This window comes from Macaca mulatta, chromosome 4 (assembly GCF_049350105.2).
Source record: "Macaca mulatta isolate MMU2019108-1 chromosome 4, T2T-MMU8v2.0, whole genome shotgun sequence".
Lineage (NCBI taxonomy): Eukaryota > Metazoa > Chordata > Mammalia > Primates > Cercopithecidae > Macaca > Macaca mulatta.
The window spans coordinates 41,888,101-41,906,124 of NC_133409.1; the positions used below are offsets into that span (position 1 = coordinate 41,888,101).

At 43.2% G+C, this 18,024-nt stretch overlaps 1 protein-coding gene across 6 annotated transcripts in view; it reads right to left on the reverse strand.

Moving 5' to 3' along the window:
- The window catches only part of MAP3K5 (mitogen-activated protein kinase kinase kinase 5), a 242,259-nt gene extending 224,558 nt beyond the window's left edge, over positions 1–17,701 (reverse strand). For 2 of the 6 annotated variants that reach the window (XM_077999451.1, XM_077999450.1), the window contains exons 1-2: positions 17,196–17,642; positions 16,271–16,949 (exon numbers count right to left, since the gene is read on the reverse strand). In XM_077999451.1, the coding sequence (XP_077855577.1) occupies positions 16,271–16,949; positions 17,196–17,291 (775 nt within the window). In that variant the 5' untranslated portion in view covers positions 17,292–17,642. Of the gene's footprint in view, positions 1–16,270; positions 16,950–17,195 lie in introns of all 6 variants that reach the window. The other 4 variants (XM_077999454.1, XM_077999452.1, XM_077999455.1 and 1 more) reach the window with 3 other exon arrangements.
- Between the last annotated feature and the right edge of the window lie 323 nt (positions 17,702–18,024).

Consider the following 18,024-nt stretch of genomic DNA (forward strand, 5'->3'; position numbering starts at 1 on the left):
GGTAACTGAAAACTGAAAGCAGATGAGAGTCTCGAATTCTCCTATCATAGCCTTTTTCTTCTTCTATGCTCTCAGAAAACCTCCTCACATTAAATGTGGCATACCCTCTGGCACAGAACTCTCTTTAGGTAACATGCTCCTGATAATAAACCATGGAGAATAACCCAAAGAACATATAGTGTGAAAACAGAAAAATCATGATTGCTTCATACATCCCATTCCTACAAACTTAGTCCAATGTATCTAATGATGTTTTTAGAAGAACATACAAGCCTATTAAATAGTTGTGGCCTGGGAAAATTAAGGCATGGCAATATACAAATACCATAGTGCAATTTTGCTTGAAAATTCTCAAGCAATGTCACAACACGGTGGCAATAGCTTTTGTGTGTACAATGCGTTCCCTTCTGGGATCACTTGAAGATGAGATCTGGCCCTTCTTGGGCTACTTCAAATTAGAAGTTAACTTGCCTGCAAACAGGTAATGATAAGAAGATCCAATCCTGAATAATCAAGAGATTATCCATCAAGAAGAATGTTCATTATTTATTTAACATGATAAAAACCTACTTCTTTAATAAAACCTACACTAAGTGGAGAGTCCTAAGTTCTACGAAGCTTGGAAATTGTGAGGCTGTACTTTCTCATTATTTATTTATATTTCACCCAGCAGTGAAAATGTCTCTCCAGGTAAACCAAGGAGATACATCAATATCTTAATTTTAGTTCCAAGTATATACATGATTCGGCTAAAGTAGAAGAGTGTCACTTGTATGCTATTAAGGTTTTAGGGTTGTTTTTTGTTATTTATTTATTTATTTATTTGAGACAGGGCATTGCTATCACCCAGGCTAGAGTGCAGTGGTGCAATTACGGCTCACTGCAGCCTCTGCCTCTCTGGCTCAAAGTGATCCTCCCACCTCAGCCTCCTAAGTAGCTGGGACTACAGGTGTGTACCACCACAACCAGATAATTTTTGTATTGTTTGTAGAGATGAGGTCTCACCACATTGCCCATTCCGGTCCTGAACTCTTGTGCTCAAGCGATCCACCAGCTTCTGCCTCCCAAAGTGCTGGGAGTATCTACAAATCTTTTTCTTACTCAAATTCTATGTATACAGTAAGCACTGGGTCACTATATCTGGGAAACTGACCAGGAGGTGTTTTGTTGTTTAATTTTTTGAGACAGGGTCTCCGTTTGCCCAGGCTAAAGTGCAGTGGTGCAATTGCAGCTCACTGCAGCCTGAAAAATTAAAATGCTACTGTCCAGATTTGAAACCTCAATTTTCCCTGGATCAACCAAAGCTAGTTTCCCAAGACCAATTTCCTAACAATCTAGGAGATATCATGGAAGAACTAACGCATATCAACTGTATGTATGTGACTCAAAAACAATCAGAAATGTTACATAAATGTTTAAAAAAGAAATGTTATATAAAGTACACATTCATTAATGTTACTTAGAACCTTCAGAGGTAGCCCAGATTTCTCCCTTAGTCATGTTTTATGTATATCATAATACAGATATGGTTCAGCATTGACAATGCATCTACTACATCCACCTTTATTATCAAAAGGAACCTGGCTTGTTTATTTGCTATTCTTATTCTGGTCCAGCCTTTCAAATGCTTGGCATGCAGGTTGACAATTTTCTGTCAGCCAAGAACCACACACTCTACACATCATCAACAAGCAAGCAACACAATTTTATTATGTAACACAGGTCAGAAAAATACTAAATTGAAATTATGTTGTTGGCATATTTTAATTATCTAAAACCTAGATTTTTTCACAAGTTGAAAAGACTAATACAAAGGACTTCAAATTCCACTACTAGGAAAATAACATATTTTTTAAAAGGTTCTAAATCTCAGGTAATAACTCTATTTGTTTCCCTAACAGTCAGTATAAACAAGTTCTTCTTAATTAAAGAATCATAATACCCCTCTTGGAAGTAAATTTAATAATATTTTATCTGTGTTTATAAGAGATCTGACAGGTTTTTAATAAAATCTTGGAATTTACATACGTAATTTTCATTATGATACTGATTTCATTAAAAAAATTAAGTGGGAGTCTAATGCACAGTATGATATTGTATAAGATTTTTTTATTTTTGATGCATTTTCACATCTTTTATAGCAGTAATAAACACTGTTCTCAAGTGTACAGTTCAATGAAATGATCTACATTATGAAGTCCTTAAAATATTCCCTTGAATTTTTTACTTATTCATTACTTAGTTCATTATATAATCTTGCATGTTGTAGGCTCCCAACAATTATTTATTAAATTGCTGAATTCAAATAGTAGACTATAAAATCATAAAAGGCAGAAATTACACCTTTTTAACCTAATTTTATACAGACCTTAGAAAGAAATCTTACAGATTTTAAGTAGCCAAAAAATGTCTGCTGATGTGATGTCTGTAATTATGATATTAATAATTATTTCAATGTTTTCAAATAGAAAATGTATTTCTGTAAGACAGGAGAACATAAGTTATAAGTGAATAGATTCTGGAATCTGACAGACTTGGATTCAAAATTGGACTCTGCCCCCAGTAGCTATGTGACACTGAGACCGCTGTTAGTAACAGTTTCAGGGGCTCAGTTTCCCCAAACAAAAAAAACTGATCAACTGATGCTATCTGCCTCATAAAGTTGTATTAAAGATTAAATAGGCTGGGTGCAGTGGCTCACACCTGTAATGCCAATGCCAGCACTTTGGGGGACAGATGCGGGAGGATCACTTGATCTCAGGAGTTTGAGACCAGCCTAGGTAACATGATGAGACCTTGTCTCTACAAAAAATAAAAATAACGCTTGGTGCAGTGGCTCATGCCTGTAATTCCAGCACTTTGGGAGGCCAAGGCAGGCAGATCACTTGAGGCCAGGAGTTCAAGACCAGCCTGGCCAACATGGCAAAACCCTGTCTCTATTAAAAACACAAAACATTAGCTGGGCATGGTAACCTGGGAGGCAGAGGTTGCAGTGAGCCAAGATCACACCACCGCACTCCAGCCTGGGTACAGAGTGAGCCTGTCTTAAAAACAAATAAATAAAAGATAAAAAATAAAAATAAAAACATAAAAAATTAGCCTGGTATGGTGGCACATGCTTGTAGTCCCAGCTACTTGGGAGGCTGAGGCAGGAGGATCATTTGAGTCTGGGAGATCAAGACTGCAGTGAGCCATGATCATGCCACTGAACTTTAGCCTGGGCAACAGAGTGAGACCCTGTCTCAAAAAAAAAAAAAAGATTAAATAAGATAACGCATATAGAGTGATAGAGTGATTAGCACATACGCCACAGTAAAGCATGCTCTTTGTGTATGGCTTGCTTTAATTTATAAGACCAAAGTGTCATATATTCAGCTTGTCAGCTTATGTAATCTTACAGCAGTTTGCTAGCCCTCTAAAATAAAATAAGGACCTTTTTCCTCCATAAAATAGGCTTATTTGGAGCAGTCTAAACTAATGAAGGTCCCATAGTAATAATTATATTATCCTAGCATAAGAATGAAGTTGGGTTTCCAGACACTGCAAGCATCCCACTAGCATATTCCTGACTTGGTTATTGCCACATGGCTTATATCTCTTCTCATATCCAAAACCTAGGGGACTGACATCCTATTGTCAATTTGTACACGTTCCCTGACCTAAAATAACCATGACTGGGAATCCTGGTTAAAGCAAGGTATTCTGGGACCCTCTGAGGGCAAAAGGCTTCAGATGGCAGAGTAGCAGAGACAATAACAGGTCCTTGAAGTCAGGCTGAGTTCAGAGCACTTGGAGAGACAGGCATAGAGCCTGCCGAAATGACCAACCTTCTGCAGGGAAGAGCTGTCAAAGACTTGGAAAAGGTCAAAAGGTACTGAGTATCCTTTCAGTGGAGGGCTGGGCTTAGGGCAGCACTCCCTCTGGGAATTATCTGATTTTAAAGGGGTGTGTACCTTTGATTGTCCTCCTAGTGATTTGGCTATTTTACAATGCTGTTGGGGTAAATATTACCTTGTGCAAAACTGATAGTAATGCAAATATTTTTTGTCCACAGCAATACAAATGAATATGGTTTGCTAGAGATACAATTGATTTCCACCCTTTAGAATAGATGACTCCAGCATTTATACTTATAGAATTGCCTTACATAATGTTAGCCAATTTTGCATCTATTAGCAAATTCATTTCACCATTCCTGATTTTGTATGTGTGTATATAATATTTGCTCTTCAAACTCTCCTTTCAACCAGTTTTAATATCTTTCTGGTTTTTCTCATTACATAATAAATTAATTCAATATTTGACATATGTTTATATTTGTAGAGAGTCGTTATTTTGGATTGTTGTAAATTATAGTTTAGAACATTGTAACGTGGCGCTTCCCGTGAAGAATGTACTTTCACAGGAAGAGAAACTGATGAGACAGAAAGGAGCTTTTAGTTTTACCCAGAATTATTTATTTTTCTAAGAAAGAAAAAGAAGTAAAACAAGTATGTCAAAATGTTTAATTGCCATTAGCTATTACATTTAGGTAGTATGTAGATGCATAAGTGTCTGTTAAACTATTTTATATACTTTCTTTATGACTAAAATGTTTCATAAATTTTTTTAATGTTTTTTCTAAAAAGAATGAGTCTGGTAGAGAGGAATGGGGAATCTAGGTCGTTCCTCCTGACTGCTTCCCTTAGCTTCAGTTTTTCCCATGCTAACAGATACACGTTATAAACCTTTATACTCCTGAAGATGTATGCCTTCTTCTGCTTCTTAGTTCTTCAATACATCCTGATTCAGTAAGAGGCATATTATTATAGGCAATTAATAATAAATGCTTACAAAATTTAATTACTTAGAATATGCTATCACATTAAGGGAAAGTGCATCAGACTCCAGAGCCAGCACATCTCAGGGAAACAAGGAAAGAACAGTCCCCAGGCTGTGCTGTGAACCCAGCTCTCTGGATCATTCTAGAGAAAGGCTGGTTTTGGCCTATCACAGTCCATCTAACCGTCATGCTCAGAAAACAACCCAAGACTTGCCTGAAGAAAGCCCAATTCACAGCTTAAGGCCAAGCAACTGGCAACCACTATTGAGTTGGCTCCCTTGTTGACATTGACCGAAAAAGGTAAGTCAGCTTTTTGATTAAGGTGTCACTAAAATCTGCTAGCAAGAGGGGATCAGAAGTTGTGTGACTACTATGACTCTTCCTCATAATAATAACTGCCATCATGGACCAAAATATTAGAACTGATCCTCTTAAACAGAACATGTACTTCAGAATGTTTTGAAATGTTTTTCACTGCAGGTGGAAACTGTAGTATAGCAAACAAAACATCTGTATTGTTTGGAAGTTGGAAGACTTCCTATCCAACCACTTGATTTAATCTGGCCGCTCTCATAGCCTTTCCAACTGTAAGATATAGTTAATTACACTGCCACGCCTACTTATTTTATAAGAAATAGGATCATCTTATTGAAGAGTAAGATAATCAAAGGAGGAGGAGTAGCATTGAACAACTGATTCACTGATACTATCATTCTGACCCAACTGCATAAAATCACTGGAACCTCAGAGTGATCAAATTATATATTGGGAAATATCTAGCTACAGGCCAAAGCAGTGGCCCCTGGACATCAGAAATAGCACTCCCGTCCTGGTTGCCCCGGTTTTAAGCTGACATTTGTCATAATGACCATATTACAAAACTTGAGTGTGACATTAAGAGGTATTTGACATGGCCGGGCACAGTGGCTCACACCAGTAATCCTAGCATTTTGGGAGGCAGAAGCAGATGAATTGCTTGAGCCCAGCAGTTCAAGACCAGCCTGGGCAACAAGGTGAAACCCTGTCTCTAGTCGGAGGGGGGGTTGCGGGGGGGAGGCTTTTGACATGTAATAGCTTTGGATGACTTTTTTAAAATAATAAATAGGAGTAATTAGGCCAGGCACAGTGGCTCATGCCTGTAATTCTAACACTTTGGGAGGCTAAGGTGGGAAATTCCCTTGAGTTCAGGAGTTAGAGGCTGCAGTGAGCTATGACTGGGACACTGCATTCCAGCCGGGGAGACAGACTGACACCCTGTCTCAAAAAAAAAAAAAAAAAAAAAAAAAAGAAGAAGAAGAAGAAGAGATAAGAAAAAACAATAGAAACAGAAGTAATCAACATTTTTAAAGGAGAGAGAATTCTCGGGCTTAGGCAAAGACTTGGTTTTATATGGCTTGGGGTCAGTGGACAGATAACCTGATGCTGATTGATACTGACTAGGGCAGCTCTCCTCCATGTTTCCAGTTCTTAAGAGTTCACGGGTATAGAAGAGGCTGCAAGTATTGGAAAGTACTGGTATAACTGGTCTCAACCATTTTTAGAGATTGCCTGTACAAAGGAATATAACTTACTTCCTGTATGAATCATATACCAAAGGCAATTGCTTTCCTCGTTGTTGATGAACTACTGTAACAGAAAAGGTCTGCTTATAGTGGAGTGTTTTCTGTTACCCTGTGCAACTTCTGTGGCATTTAAGTTACACAGATCTGATCTACTATGATTTCATTAAACAAGAGATACCCTTCATATTTAAAATTCTCTCTCCTGTCTCCCCTAAGAAAATTACCACAATGCAGCTTCAGTTATTTCTGTTTTCCTTTGGAAAACCAAAAACACTACAAAATAAAATTCATATAAAACATAAGTGATCAATTATTTACATTTTTTGAACAATTAGACAAGATTGTGAAAATCGGCTTTGTCTCGTATCCTTCCTTCTTTTCCACTAACCTGGCACATATTTCGATCAGTGTCTCTAGTCAATACCTCTGGCCAAAGAGAAAAACTAATACATTAAAACAACTAGGCTAGGCGCAGTGGCCCTCGCCTGTAATCTCAGCACTTTCGGAGGCTGAGGCAGCAGGATCGCTTGAGTTCAGGAGTTTGAGACCAGCCTGGGCAACATGGTAAAACCCCATCTCCACATAAAAATACAAAAATTGGCCAGGTTTGGCTGTGCTCAAAGCAAGAGGATCGCTTGAGTCCAGAAGGCGGAGGTTGCAGCTGGAGTTGAAATAATGCCAACGTACTCCAGCCTGGGTGACAGAGCAAGATCGTCTTTTAAAAAAATAAATAAATAAATAAATAAAAACCCACAACTACAGAAACCAATATATTACAATCACCAATGGATTTTTAATTTATCATTTTGCCTTGATTTCCTTTATTTCCCTTTTATGCCACTAATAAAATTTTCAAGATCTTTCTCATATCTAGCCAGTTTCCCCACCTACTTATATACAAATTACAGGAAGATGAGGCTGTCTTCAAGATATATTTTTCCCAAAGCTGTGGGTTCCCAGTTTCTTCTGATAACCACATAGCTGTGGGTTCCTGCAACACTGCCCACCCCCACCACATTTCCCACTCTCATCTTGCCCCAGGTGGAGTGGGGCGACTGCTGGCATGTTCTACAGCCACCGTGAGGGTCCCATGGGTGACGGAAAGGGGAGCGTGTGATACAAGGCCCTCAAATGACCTCCTGGGAGGGGCCATCACTGCATAGCACACTGTCAGCCCTGGAGTCAGTAGCCAACAATGCATTTTCCTACGGTTCTCTACTTTCCTGGCTTGGGTTGGTGTTCGAAGGCACCATTTGGAGGAAGTACTTGGAAAGTAGTCATGATTGGTACCTCATGCTGAAGAGCCTTGCACATTTACTGGATTTTGTGCTTGTCCATCTCCTACCGCTTCACAAAGAAAGTATGAACCAATTTTATCCTGCAAACCAGAAACAGGAACTGAATGGGCCTCTAACCAGACCTCTGATACAGGAAGTAGGGCACAGTTCTTATAGCCACCAGAGGGGAACTGCCCTATAAACAGAGAACTCCCAAAAGGCAGGCTCCAGCCAAGGCCACTGGTGAGACAAGCCTGTGTTATGCACTTATATAATACACAGGCTTCACCTAGAGATGGAACCAGCTTGAACTACCAACTGATAATGTCTCAAGTAGACAAAAGGTGACCAAATTAAGGAAAGAAACCAGGATCCTGGGAGCCTAGGAAGCAGAGCTGGTCATGACAACATGCAGTTGATGATGTGGGGTAAGAAATTGGTACTCTAAAAACTAATCTATTTTTGTGCTCTGGAGTTTTCTTTTTGATTTTGCTTTTTTCCGTCCGATTTTCTAGTTAAGCTCTTTTTAAAAAATTATAGTTTTGCCTTAATTGACCCATTATCCAAAAAAGCAAGAAGCAGCACAGTGCTGTCGGTTTGTATGAGGTGGGTGGCAGCTGCCGCAATGGTGTGCCAGGGAACGTGAACAGCTCAGAGAAAAATCATGTGTTGGGCACCACTGGGATTTTTTTTTAAATCCTTTCCTAACCAGAGTTTTGCCTTACGAGTTTCTCCACATTTGCTCTTTTGATAATTTTACTAAGGTTCGTTTCTCATGTGAAGCAGTGGCTGAAAGGTGGGAAGGGGCTGTAGGGTGGTTCCAATCAGAGGCTCTTAAACACTACTCTATTGACTGGTGTGATAAAGTTTTCACTCATCCGTGGAGAAATGGGAAAAATAAATAAAAAGTCATGAGTTTTTCCATACGTTTTCTGTATGCAAAGATCTGCCCTTCATTCCAAAGTTATGTGCCCCCTAATTTTTTTTAACATAAAACTTCCCTTTTTAAGAAATCATGGCAATAGGTGGCTGTTGATTTTCTTCTCTCTCTCTCTGTCTCTCTCTTTCTCTCTCTGTCTCTCTCTCTCTCTCTCTGTCTCTCTCTTTCTCTCTCTCTGTCTCTTTCTCTCTCTCTCTGTCTCTCTCTCTCTGTCTCTCTCTTTCTCTCTCTCTATCTCCTCTCTCTGTCTCTCTCTTTCTCTCTCTCTCAATTTTCCTCACTTTCTCTCTCCACTTATAACAACACTCTTATGTAGAAAAATTTAAACGTTGGCAAACACATGTCAGTCCTCCAAATTTTTTAACTGGTTCATGGGAACCACTATTTAGGACATACAGACTTTACCTTCTACTTCAAAATATATGAGATAATATACTTGGAAAGCATATTGAAAGTAGAAATGCAGAAGTGGGCTAGAAAATTTTCAAGAACTTCTCCATCTGGGATAGATGGGATACAAGGTTATGTTCTGTTTTGTTTTATTGTTTTACCAAATAAGATTAGAAGTCCTAAGGAGCTTTGCTGGAAGCAAGTTGAAGCCAAAGCCTGGCAAGGTCAGATGCCTCTCCAGCGAGATGGCATATTAACACATGAGCGACTTTTGTCACAAGCTCAAGTAAAGTGGGAACATACCATGGATGAGAATAGAAAAGCTAAGTTCTCACAATTTCAACTAGCATGTGCTTCCTTCCTGTTACCTATGATTGCTACAGGGTGAAAAGCTGAGTAAGAGATTGCAATCTGCAGTGAGCCAAGGCCCGGGCGGATGTGAAGGCTGGTGGCAAGGAAATGGGAAGCGGGCAGCCAAGCTAACCCTGTGTCCACTGAGGGAGTGAGGTGGCCTTGAGCACAGCAGTATCCCTGGGTCTTACATCAGCAGGAAATAGAAGGGGAAGAAGCCTAAAGGAAGTGAAAGTGTTGCTGGATCTCCTGCTGGCATTGCCTCCTCTTTCACACAGCACCCTGGTTCTCCCTGCAGCCACCTGATCTTCCCTTTGTCCCCTACCTCACCACAGTCCCACCCCTTTCACCACTCCAAGTTGATGCTTCTCCTACATCTGGCCAAGATGCTACTCAGAGCTAGATGAAAGCAAAAGTAATTGCTCTAATACAGGTTTTAGGTTTCAGAAACAGAATTTTCCCGAATGTTTAAAATGGTGAATGGTTCCATACACTGTGTTAACCAGGCTTCTTATAAGCTAGTCCCAGAATCTGCCCACCATGTGCAATAATGTTTCTACAAAAAGTGTGCTCCAAGCAAGAACCTTCAACCATTTAATCTGAATGAATGAATATATCCTCTTCAAGGTTCAGTGTTTTCATAAGCAAAATGAAAGAACAACAGACTTGATGTCTTTTGAAAAAAATTTAGGCCTGGGTGCAGTGGCTCATGCCTGTAATCCCAGCACTTTGGGAGGCCAAAGCAGGCAGATCACTCCTGAGGTCAGGAGTTAGAGACCAGTCTGACCAACAACGTGAAACTCCATCTCTACTAATAATACAAAAAAATTAGCTGGATGTGGTGGCACACGATTGTAATCCCAGCTACTCAGGAGGCTGAGGCAGGAGAATCACTTGAACCCAGGAAGCAGATGTTGCAGTGAGCCAAGATCGAGCCACTGCACTCCAGCCTGGGTGACAAGAGCAAAACTCCATCTCAAAAAAAAAAAAAAAAAAAAAAGTATTTGGAAAGCTTCCCAGTTGGGATCTGTCCACCTACCCAGGGCAACACGATGATATTGACATCCCTTAGCTTTTACAGAATTTTCTGTCTACAATGCAGAGGGCGAAGAAGGGGTATTGTCAGCTTGGCTTTGCTGTCTCTGAGTGACAGTCTGTTGTATACATAAATAAGATGAATTTTCATAAAAGCATTAATAGAGCATTAGTTTCACCTCAGAAAGAAAATGAAAAAGCAAACTACAAGAGTAGTCAAAGAAGAAATTAAAATATAGGTAAATAGTAATCAGATCGAGAAAAATCAGTGCAAAGGTTTAACTTGTAATCTATTCTTTTTAAAGATACCAATACACAAAGATTGGGAAAGTTTATTAAAAATGTTACCAAACTTTAAGTTCTTCTTGGTTTTTTTTTTTTTTTTTTTGAAACAGGGTCTCATTCTTTCACCCAGGCTGGACTGCAGTAGCATGATCTCAGCTCACCGCAGCCTCAGCCTCCCAAGCTCAAGGGATCCTCCCACCTCAGCCTCCCGAGTAGCTGGGACTAAGTTCTTTTTCACTCCCTTAGGTTGAGCTATTCGAACATCACTGTTTCCCATGCAAACGTTGAGACCTTCATTAAGCTCTCCTTGCTTACCCTGCCATTTCACTTCAGGTGTCACCTCCTTTAAGAAGCTACCCCTTGCCAGGTGTGGCGGCTCACACCTTTAATCCCAGCTCTTAGGGAGGCAGAGGCAGGAGGATAGCTTGAGCCCAGGAAATTGAGACCTGCCTGGGCAGTATAGCGAGACCCCATTCTCCACAAAAAGAAAAAAAGCAAACAAAAACACGCATAAGAAGCTACCCTTGAGCCCACTGCAGCCTCAATCTGATTTTTGAAGCTGTTTCCTGGGAGCCCAGGGCATCCTGGCACAGAGGCACTGCTATGGCAAAGGCATTGGTCTGCCCTCCCCACCAACTCTGAGCTCTTCAGAGGCAGGAATATGATATATACAAGCAGTTCATTTAATCTCCATGAGCTGAAATGACTCATTTGTCTTAATAATGTTGTCATTTTAAAGTACAGAATTTGAGAGCTGGACAGAATCTCAAATACCAATTATTCCAACACTCCACTCTTTTCTGAGGCTTTAAATGACTTGCTCCAAGTTAGAAAACAATCAGGACCCGAAGCCAAACCTTGAAAATGCTGTTCTAATACTTTGTGCCTGCATCCCATGCTGCCTTGCCTTTGTAAATTCACAGGACTAAATAAGGGGATCCTAAAAGCTGTGTTCAATTCCCCCTTCACTTCTATGCCTGGTCAATTTTACAAGCAAAGAAACACCACTGGAGGCAATGAAGGGCTGTTCTCACAGTTACATGGTTCACAGCAGAGCTGGGATGAAAACTCAGATCTAATATGAGGGACCATGTTCTTCCCACTATCTCATAAAAACTCAACTTTCAAGTACAGGTCATGGGTGTAGAGCAAAGGTCAGCATTGGCACAGGGGCCAAATCCTGCGGGCCATCTCTTTTTGAGTATGGCTTACAAGCTAAGAATGGTTTTTACATTTTAAAATGGTTATAAAACAAGAAATCATACTTTATGAAGTATATGAAGTTCAAATTTCAGTGTCCATGAATAAAGTGTGGTTGGAACATAGTCACGATCTTTTGTTTAGGTCCTGTTTATGGCTGCTCTTGAGTAACAGGGCAGAGCTGAGAAGTTGTGAAAGAGACCTCAAGAAACAAAACCGCACACCTAAAACCATCTGATCTTCAACAAAGTCGACAAAAATAAGGAATGGAGAAAGGACTCCCTATTCAATAAATGGTGCTTGCTAGCCATATGCAGAATAAAATTGGACCCCTATCTATCACCATATACAAAAATTCATTCAAGATGGATTAAGGTTTAAATGTGAGACCTCAAACCATAAGAATCCTAGAAGAAAGCCTAGGAAATACCATTCCGCATCGGCCTTGGGAAAGAATTTATGACTAAGTCCTCAAAAGCAATCGCAACAAAAACAAAAATGACAAATGGGACCTAATTAAACTAAAGAGCTTTTGCACAACAAGAGACACTATTAAGAGAGTAAACAGACAACCCTCAGAGTGGGAGAAAATATTCACAAACTATGCATTTAAGAAAGGTCTACAAATCAACAAGCAAAAAAACAAATAACCCCATTAAAAAATAGGCGAAAGATATGAACAGACACTTCTCAGAAGAAGACATACAAGCAGCCAACAAACATATGAAAAAATGTTCATCATCACTAATCATCAGAGAAATGCAAATCAAAACCACAATGAGATAACATCTCACACCAGTCAGAATGGCTTTTGTTAAAAAGTCAAAAAATAACAGATGTTGGTGAGGCTGCAGAGAAAAGGGAACACTTATACACTGTTGGTGAGAATGTAAATTAGTCCTGCCACCGTGGAAAGTACTTTAGAGATTTCTCAAAGAAATAAGAGCTGAACTACCGTTCGACCCAGCAATCCCATTACTAGGTATATGCCCAAAGGAAAATAAATTGTTCTACCAAAAAGACACCAAAACCAGATATTGCATGTTCTCACTTAAGTGGGAGCTAAACACTGGGTACAAGCAAACTTAAAGATGGGAGGCTGGGCGCAGTGGCTCACGCCTGTAATCCCAGCACTCTGTGAGGCCGAGGCGGGCAGATCATGAGGTCAGGAGTTCAAGACCAGCCTGGCCAACATGGTGAAACCCTGTCTCTACTAAAAAAACAAAAATTAGCCAGTCATGGTGGCATGCGGCTGTAGTCCCAGCTACTCGGGAGGTTGAAGCAGGAGAATCGCTTGAACCTGGGAGGCAGAGGTTATGGTGAGCCAAGATCATGCCACTGCATTCCAGCCTGGGCAACAGAGCAAGACACTATCTCAAAAAAAAAAAAAAAAGGCTTAAAGATGGGACCAACAGACAGTGGGGACTACTAGAAGGAGAAAAGAGAGGGGGCTGAAAAACTACCCACTGGGTACAATGAAATTTTTTTTTCATTCATACCCCAAACCTCAGCATCACATAATGTATCTCTGTAACAAACCTGCACAAATACCCTCTGATTCTCAAGTAAAAGTTTTTTAAAAACTGCAGTCTAAAATATTTAGTATCTGGACATCTCCAGAAGTTTGTCAACCCCTAGTGAGGAAGAATAAGCCCTCTTAGAAGTCAGAAGAAAATAAGTTCTACTACCATCAAACTCCACAGCCCTTAGTTTAGAAAAAACAAAGGGAGGCTGGGTGAAGGGCTCACGCCTGTAATCCCAACACGCTGGGAGGCCAAGGCAGGAGCACTGCTTGAGGCCAGAAGTTTGAGACCAGTCTGGGCAACATAGAAAGACCCTGTCTCTACAAAAAAATAATAATAAAATAAAATAAAATTAGCCCAGTGTGGTGGCTCATGCCTCTAGTCCCAGTTACTCAGGAGGCTGAGGCAGGAGGATCACTAGAGCCCAGGAGTTCGAGCCTGCAGTGAACCATGATCATGCCACTGCACTCCAGGCGGGGCAACAGAATGACACCCTGTCTCTAAAACAAATAAAATAAAATAAAAACAAAGGGTTTAGATGAAACTGATGCACTACCTTCATTCTGTCACATTTTCATGCTTTCATGCTAAATGAGAGGGCACTCATCCTGGGAGTTCATGCCACCCAGATGGGCAGGGGTTAAACTGAGACCTGTCTAGGTTGAAAGAAGCAGTAGGAAGGCACAGGAACAAGAGGCTTCCAAGAGCATGCCCTCCCCTCTATTCCAAATGCACCTAAATGCCTGGTAAGATATTTGCCAGCTCACTCACGTGATTCCAAGATAGGGAGTTTCCCTTGATTCTGAGAGTAACTCAGCCCACCTAAATGGAGGAAGCAAGGGCCAAGCACGACCTTTTTTTTTTTTTTTTTTTTTTGAGACAGAGTCTCATTCTGTCACCCAGTTTGGAGTGCAATGGTACAATCTCGGCTCACTGCAACCTCTGCCTCCCAGGTTCAAGTGATTCTCCTTCCTCAGCCTCCTGAGTAGCTAGGACTACAGGTGTGCACCACCATGCCTGGCTAATTTTTGTCATTCTAGTAGAGACAGGGTTTCACCATGTTGGCCAGGAAGCTGGCCTCAAACTCCTGACCTCAGGTGATCCACCTGTCTTGGCCTCCCAAAGTGCTGGGATTACAGGCGTGAGCCACCACACCTGGCCCAAGCACAACCTTTTAGGGTCAGCCACCTGAAGTGGAATCCTACATTGGCCACTTACTCCCTATGAATCCTAGGGCCAGTTAGGGATCCCTGGGTTTTCTCACCTAAGAAGGTAAGTACTTCCTTCACAGGCTTGTTTGGAGGATTCAATGAAACACACTCAAACTTCAGCTCCCTTCTAATCATTCTCTCTCTCCCTTTCCCAGAGACAGTATTTGGAGAGTAACAGAAACCAAGCCTTGTTAGGAAAGTTTCTTTCAAATTAGCTTAGAGTTAAAAAAAATTTTTTTTCTAGAGCCCTAGAAAAAAACGCCCAATCAGTGCAATAAAAATAGGCTCAAGTGTTCAGTTGGGTATTTTCCTCTCATATCTTTTAGTTCTTTGAAGCTTCTTCCAAATTATAATCCAAAAATAAGAGCGCTATAATTTTTAGAAAAGTTACGTTGATGTAACTTTTATAGCAAGCTACCCAAAGAATCAAGCTATAATACATTATAGCCATGCTCAGTTATGAAGACCAAAACTATTTTAAAAATACCAGAACCAGAAAGTCCTAGTTTATTTAGTCTGGCTTCCTTAACATGAAGTTCTTGTTGTTCTTAAAATACTCAGCTTTGGCTGAATTCCAAAACTGACATACGCCTACTTCAGGTGTTTGGAAGATACTGAAGAGAATCAGAATTGAAAACAAGATTGGAAAATAAAGCCTTTTATGTGATCACAAATGCAAGAAGTGTACTGTTTTGAAACCATTAAACCAAGTTTTTACCCACAAATGTAAACTTAAATATGTATATATTCTCAACACTGGACGTACAGGAGGCTAAAGGTTAATTTCGATAGCATGGTATTATTCCTAACATTTGCAAACAGCTAATTGCTTCAGTTACTAGAACTGCCTTAACGTTTTCTGAAATCTGAGATAGGTTGAAAAGATACATTTCTTTCATGGATTATGCTAGCAATCACTTTAATGGCCAAACTAATCTTATTACTAGGATAGCATATAGGTGTTTTAGACAATGTTAAATTATAAACTTTCTAGCCCATCATGGTTTATGGGGTAACAAAAAACAGGCCCTGGTTCTTTCACCAAAATCCTTACAAAGATAACACACAAGTTCAGTGTAAGTTGTGATGTTATTGCCTTTGGAAGCACTGTAATTACTTCAAAGTCTGGGTTGGTGAGAGGAAATTCAAGCTACTAAAACTTATTGAGGGTAAGGTGTGTTGCGAAGCTCATGATACGGCGTGCAAATTACTATAGTTACACTCTGCGTGCATGGTATGTCATCGTTCCTGTACTCTCAAAACTACACGGAGAAAAGGAGAACCTCATCTAAAACGGTCACAGGTATATACAGAAGGAAAACAGGGACCAAACCTCACAGAAGCGAAACCGAGACACTGAACGGAGAAGGACTGACTGGGGCTAATATCTCTCACTGCTAGAGAACAGTTCAAGTCGATCGCAGGGACCCAGGGCTCCAGCGTTGGGCGGTGGGTGGATCCATGGGTCTCTCGCACAAATACAGACTCTTTCACAAACACACACGCTCTCCCCGGAGCAGCAAGCGACAAGAGCAGTCACGCAGCAGCGCTCGCTGCCCCCAAAGTGGGGCAAGAAGTAAATGCTTCCCGCCCAGAAAAATGAAATGCCCCGAAGATGGCCAGATTAAACGTGGGTCCCGACCGCGCGGGATGGCAAAGGGGTCACACACGCACCTGCATTGTAAAAGCGGTCCAGGACGGTGGTTTCACCAAAGTCGAGTTTCCCAAAATGCAGGGTTTCCAGGGTGGCGCCCACCGTCTCGCACGCCTCCCGCAAGCTCTGCAGGGCCTCGCTCTCGGCCACCACCAGTTGCCCCTGGCTCGCTTCGTTGATCACATATGCCACCGTGGTCCGTCGGCTGCCCCCGCCAACAGAGCTGCCCCGGCCTCGGGTGGCACTGCTCGCGGAGGTGGCCGCGGGACACCCGATGCCTGGGGCGGCGGCGCTCTCCACGTTCCAGAAGCTGCCCGGCGGCGGCGGTGGCAGCTGGTGCTCCTCGCTCTCGCCCACCGCCGCCGCTCCTCCCCTCCTGCAGATGCCGCCCTCGGGAATGGTGCAGAAGCCCGAGGGGGCGAAGGGTGGCACGGAGAAAGTGATGCCCTCGCCCGCCTCCGTGCTCATCTCTCCGGGCCGGGCAGCAACGGCGGCGGCGTCCCCCGCCCAGCCGCACCGCCTGGCCAGCCACAGCTCGGGGCTGCTCCGCGCCCGCCGGGCTAAGCAACTGCCATCGCGCGCCGCGCCCTCGCCGCCTCGCCGCCGCCTCCTCTCCGGCGCCCTCTCCCCCGAGGGCACGCCGCTGCCCGGCGGCGGCTCGCTCCTCCTCGGCGCCTCCGTGGCCGCGCCGCTCGCCCTCTGCAGGGTTTAGAGTACAAGGGGTGGGGAAGTCGGGTGAGCGGGAAGGGACGGAGCTTCCTTTTCTTGGCCGGCTGACAAGTCGGCTTACAAACCTGCGCTGCGGTGCAGCTCAAGGGCGCCGCGCTCGGGGTGCAGCCCGCGCTTGCCACCAGCAGCGCCGCACAGCGCAGCTCCTTCCGTCCCGGCCGCTCTGGGAGGAGCCAGGAAGGGCGCCCCCTGGGTGCTGAGCTACCTGGCGCGCACCTTACGAGCGGGCGGGCTCCCCGGGCGACGTCCCGGAACAGCAGCAGCGGCAGCCGAAAGCACCCTCCTCCCTCCTTGGCGGCAGCTCCCCTTCATGGGCTGGATTTCCTCCTACTCGCCCGACCTCGTTTCTCTTCCGATCGCCTCCGTCGCGTCGTCCCCGCGCCAGCCTCGTCGCTCCTAGCAGTCGCTCTCACTCTCCGCCACCAGCTTCTGGCCACCCACTCGTCGCGGCACCCGGGATCAGGGCCCGCCCCCAGGTAGGGCGCTGCTAGGAAGCTCGAGCCCGGACGAAACCGACCGCGCTGCGGCCCTCGGACCCCAGCCCTTCTCTGAGTGCCGCCCGTGGCATGGGGTCCCGGTCCTCACCCACCCGGCCCCCAACTAAGAAGACCTGGAGCGCAAGCGATTATAGGGTGGCGCAAAAAGTCTCTCCAACCAATACTCGGTCCTCGGAGTCCGCCCCTGAAGCATTTCCAGTGTTCCCCGCAACGAGGGCGCCCCCCTCCGGGCCTTGGCGGCCTCGTGGACTGGGACCGTGCGAGGCGCTGGCAGGACAGGCTCCGGGAGACCGACGTTGCGCGAGGCAGGAGGTTGCACATAGCGCCCTGGACCCAGGGCCTACACCGGAGGGTGCTTCATTAGTGACTGTGGCACTCCAGAAGTGGCAGGCCAAATTTATCAGGTTCTCCCATGTACCTTTCCTTTTAAAATTTCCAGTGGCTCATTCCGTTATGAGTAATGAGTAATTGATTAGTGCCAACTGCCGAAGGACTTAGCATTCTCATTTAGGATCTTAATTCCCCCACAAGCGCCAGATACTTACTTA